Source organism: Ammodytes marinus, assembly GCF_949987685.1.
Source record: "Ammodytes marinus genome assembly, contig: scaffold_504, whole genome shotgun sequence".
Classification (NCBI taxonomy): domain Eukaryota; kingdom Metazoa; phylum Chordata; class Actinopteri; order Uranoscopiformes; family Ammodytidae; genus Ammodytes; species Ammodytes marinus.
Genome location: NW_027648286.1, coordinates 12,501 through 17,550, shown reverse-complemented (window position 1 = coordinate 17,550; position 5,050 = coordinate 12,501). Strand labels below are relative to the sequence as shown.

The 5,050-nt window shown below is 46.6% G+C and overlaps 1 protein-coding gene across 1 annotated transcript in view; it reads right to left on the bottom strand.

Moving 5' to 3' along the window:
- Nucleotides 1–702: 702 nt before the first annotated feature.
- The window catches only part of LOC307270802 (cullin-9-like), a gene marked incomplete at its 5' end in the record, with an annotated part of 16,581 nt that continues 12,233 nt past the window's right edge, over nt 703–5,050 (bottom strand). The window contains 5 exons of the mRNA XM_080054686.1: nt 703–1,744; nt 2,580–2,691; nt 3,679–3,884; nt 4,141–4,267; nt 4,647–4,792. Coding sequence (XP_079910812.1) covers nt 1,593–1,744; nt 2,580–2,691; nt 3,679–3,884; nt 4,141–4,267; nt 4,647–4,792 — 743 coding nt within the window. The remainder of the gene's footprint in view (nt 1,745–2,579; nt 2,692–3,678; nt 3,885–4,140; nt 4,268–4,646; nt 4,793–5,050) is intronic.

The window sequence follows — 5,050 nt, the reverse complement described above, 5'->3', positions numbered from 1 at the left end:
TTTTTCACTTTTCTATACAAAAAAAGAAAAAAAAAGAAAAGCTAAACTAACATCCTGCTGTCTCTGGATTCTACTCGTTTAGTTTTAGTTTTTTTCTTGATAATATTTTGTTTCCATTTTGTTGACATGAAGAGAACAAGTTAAAACTATTTACATGTTATAAACACTCTTACACCTTGCCCCCTGCTTTGATATGTGGCTCATGGAGTTCTCTAGTACTTTATATATGGAGAAAATCTGTTATGAGATTTCAGGGAAAGCAGAGAAGTTTAAACAGATATGTCAGCCTCTCCTGGACTATATAACAGTACTGAAGGGACCTACATGACACCTCGTTGACTTTTTATTTTCTGCTTAACATTTATAGTTTAAACAATGTCCTTAGAAACCTGTAAAGTAGAGTACGCCATGTTAGCTGTTTGTTTTATTTTGTCTTTTGTTTGTGTGTTCACTTTTACAGTTGTGTGTGTGTTTGTGTCCTTAAATTTAATTCCAAAGATAAAGTATTTAAAATAAATACTCCTTGACCTCAGTGCTCATCAACAGCTCAGTCTGATCAACGTTTATTTGATTTAAATGTTTAAAAGTGTTGATGCTTTAAGATAAATTATCAAATCTTAAAAAATCTTAATCCGAATTACTACAAAATAAAAGCACAAGCCGTGTTTAAAGTTTAGATTTCCTTTTTATTTTCTGTGTGTGAAACATTTACATTTGAGTTCTGATTGATTAGAATTTTTTTTTGTTATTTAACATGAGTCACATGAGGCAGAAACAAACTGGCTTTAACCCGTTTACACAAGTCTTCATTTAAAGGTGCAGTCAGTGATTCAAAAATCAATGAATATCTCCTCACGATCCACTACCTGTCTGTACTGGCAAGGAGCATACGGTGTCGCCTTTGTTAACATACCAGTTTACAGAGCCTAGGCTGTGTATTATTACTGGTTTTGTCTTCCCACATTACAGACAGGTAGTGGATCATGAGGAGATATTCACTGATTTGAGACAAAAAGTGATTTTGACAACAAGCGTTCTCCAGAATCACTGACTACACCTTTAAATTCAAAATTCCAGTTACTTTTAAATAGAGTCACGAGCAAAGATTTCAATAAAGTAATAATTATTATTATTTATAACTTCTAACAGACTGAACGACTCTAAACAGATGAATCGTTAAAACATGAGAATAAAGGTGACGTAATAACAGCTTTTTATGAATGAGAGATTAACTGTGTGTGTGTGTGTGTGTGTGTGTGTGTGTGTGTGTCCGCCTGTCTGTCTCTCTCTGTATGTTAATGTGTGTGTTTCTGTCTCTGTCTGTCTGTCTCTCTGTCTGTCTGTCAGTCAGTTTGTCAGTGTGTGTGTGTGTGTGTGTGTGTCTGTCTGTGTGTATGTGTGTGTGTCCGCCTGTCTGTCTGTCTCTCTCTGTATGTTAATGTGTGTGTTTCTGTCTGTCTGTCTGTCTGTCTGCCTGTCTGCCTGTCTGTCTGTCTGTCTGTCTGTCTGTCTGTCTGTCTGTCTGTCTGTCTGTCTGTCTGTCTGTCTGTCTGTCTCTCTGCCTGTCTGTCTGTCTGATCAAAGTAAGTATTTCAGAGGTCCATTGCAGACCTGCTGTCGCTGGGCTCCGTCCCGGGTTCTGTGCGTCCGAAGCAGAACTGCGCGGTTCCTTTCTGTGGCGTGGTTGGGTCTTCAGGGAGGAACTCTACGATGTGAGGGTTCTCCTCACTGCGCCTCACACAGCCTGCAACACAAGGTCAGTTTAGTAATGTAGCACAAACCAGACACAAGGCCATTCAAAGTGCTTTAGAGGGGTGTGACATACTGTACAAGATTTAGAATAAACATTGTAAAAGCAGTCTGTCTCTCCCCCTGTCTGTCTGTCTCTCCCCCTGTCTCCTTGTCTAGTCCTAACTCTGGGGACTGTAAGTAGACCTGTCTGTCTGTCTGTCTGTCCGTCTGTCTCTCCCCCTGTCTGTCTGTTTGTCTCTCCCCTTGTCTGTCTGTCTGTCTGTCTCTCCCCCTGTCTGTCTGTCCGTCTGTCTGTCTGTACTCTGGGGACTGTAAGTAGACCTGCCTGCCTGCCTGTCTCTCCCCCTGTCTGTCTGCATTCCTGTCAGTCTCTCCCCCTGCCTGTCAGTCTCTCCCCCTGTCTGCCTGCATGCCTGTCTGTCTCTCCCCCTGTCTGTCTGTCAGTCTGCCTGCCTGCCTGCCTGCCTGTCTGTCTGTCTGTCTGTCCCCCTGTCTGCCTGTCTGTCTGTCTCTCCCCCTGTCTGCCTGCATGCCTGTCAGTATCTCCCCCTGTCTGTCCGTCTGTCTGTCAGTCTGCCTGCCTGTCTCTCCCCCTGTCTGCCTGCATGCCTGTCAGTCTCTCCCCCTGCCTGTCTGTCTGTCTGTCTGTCTGTCTGTCTGTCTGTCTCTCCCCCTGTCTGTCTGTCTCTCCCCCTGTCTGTCCCCCTGCCTGTCCCCCTGTCTGTCCCCCTGCCTGTCCCCCTGTCTGTCAGTATCTCCCCCTGCCTGTCTGTCTGTCCCCCTGCCTGTCCCCCTGTCCCCCTGTCTGTCTGTCTGTCTGTCTGTACCTTTACTGATGACGTGCATGATGCATGACAGCACGTCACTGGTGCAGCAGCTGAAACGTCCCGCCCCCAACGGACCGCGTGTCACTTCCTGCTTCTGACAAGAGTCCAGCACCTGATCCACCAATCAGAAGAGAGAAGAGAGCAGAGATCCACCAATGAGAAGAGAGAAGAGATCAACCAATCAGAAGAGAGCAGAGAGCAGAGATCCACCAATGAGAAGAGAGAAGAGGGTTAGAGGATGTATGTATGGAAACTACAGTGTGGGCATTGTATTTAGTAAGGGGGGGGGGGGGTCACCTTATATAGCAACATGCCCGTTTACAGAGCCTAGGCTGGGTATTAACAGTAAAGGCCTTTGCACACCAGGCGCCTTTTATTCGTGCGATTAATCCGTTAATTAACAAACGTATACAGAGTCAACACACGCTTCCACACCAGCGCCGTCATTTCCCATCGCAAATTTGCCTTTTTTATTTTTATCGAACCGAGTTTGATTTTTCTGGGACGTCGCTTCTTAAAGTGAGACGCGACAAAATTCACATTTCAAAACATTCGCTTTTACGTTGCGTTTATTCGCGTCGCGCCCGGTGTGCAAAGGCCTTAACACTGGATGTTTTTCAGCTCACACACAGTACAGACAGGTAGCGGATTATGAGGAGATATTCACTGATTTTGACAACAAGCGTTCTCCAGATTCACTGACTACACCTTAAAGGCTTCCATTAGAATTTTTTTTAATAAAATGTATAACTTTAGGAATATTAGAAATATGCCCATTCAAATGAAAGTGGACATTTTCAAAACACAATATCTCCAGAACGCTTTGAGGGATTTTCTTCAAACTTCGTACCAATGTCGCCTCTGACTCAAAGAGGAACTGAATATTATATTTGGCTAACATTTGCCTTTAGTTTAAACAATGTCCTTACTAACTAGTACACCATGTATTTGTTAATTTTTTTCTGTTTCAAATTTTAGTTTTTGTGTTAATTTTTTCAGTTGTGTGTATGTGTTCTTTAAAAAAATAGAAAAAGTATTTAAAATAAAAATAAAATATGAACTGAGCAGACGTTTTGGGGTCTGTGGAATGTCTTCTGACCTTGAAGACCAGGTTGTCAATGTGCATCTCTTTCTCCTGCTTCATGATGTGAACGATCAGACAGTAGATGTAGTTCCTCTTGCGCTCCAGGGTCCCCGCTGCGTCCTCGTTCACGTTTAGGTACGTCTGCTTGGGCAAGAGATGCACCGAGGAGGGGGGTCCCTCCAGGCTGCTGGAAGACACCTGCTCATTCAACCGTAGCACACCTGGGGACAGAGACAGGTAGGTTTATTATACATGGACATGGTCTTTTTTGGTATGTGTCTCACCGTGAATGGGCTCGTTGGGTTGGCTGCAGACTAGCTGCCCTCCTTTACTAGTGTGTGTGTGTGTGTGTGTGTGTGTGTGTGTGTGTGTGTGTGTGTGTGTGTGTGTGTGTGTGTGTGTGTGTGTGTGTGTGTGTGTGTGTGTGTGTGTGTGTGTGTGTGTGTGTGTGTGTCTCTATGCGTGTGTGTGTCTCACCCTGAATAGGATGGTTGGGTTCAGTGCAGACCAGAGGCCCTCCCTCCCCAGTGAGAGGGAGCAGCGCGTGGAGCAGCACAGCTGAGGACAGACCGCTCGCCTGGACCAACGAGGCAACAGACACCTCCTGAAGAGACACAAGGGTCAGAGTGAGTGTGTCTCTGTGTTCCTCTGTCTGTCTGTCTGTCTCTCCCTCACTCTCTGTCTGTCTGTCTGTCTGTCTGTCTGTCTGTCTCTCTCTCTCCCTCTCTACCTCCCTGTCTGTCTGTCTGTCTGTCTGTCTGTCTCCCTCTCTGTCTATCTGTCAGTCTGTCTGTCTCCCTCCCTCTCTCCCTCCTTCCCTCCCTCCCTCTCTCCCTCCCTGCCTGCCTCTCTCCCTACCTCCCTCTCTGTCTGTCTCTCTCCCTCCCTCCCTCCCTCCCTCCCTCCCTCCCTCCCTGTCTGTCTGTCTGTCTGTCTGCCTGCCTCTCTCCTTCCCTCCCTCCCTCCCTCCCTCCCTCCATTACCTGATTGTTGTTGAACTGCAGCAGAATGAACATCTGTAGCGTTGAGACGTGAAGCGTGCGGCGCCCGAACGTTAGCTCTGCGTGACCCAACCACGTCCACTGGAGACGCCTCGGCTTAGAGTGAGACAGGCCGTAGATAGACTGACCTGCAGACAGACAGACAGGGAGACAGGGAGAGAGAGAGACAGGCAGGGAGAGAGACAAGGAGGGAGACAGGGAGGTAGAGAGAGAGAGGGAGAGAGAGAGAGAGAGAGAGATAGGGAGAGAGAGACAGGGAGAGAGAGACAAGGAGGGAGACAGGGAGAGAGAGAGAGAGCGAGACAGGGAGAGAGAGAGGGAGAGAGAGACGGGGAGAGAGAGAGAGAGGGAGACAGGGAGGTAGAGAGAGACGGCGAGAGAGAGAG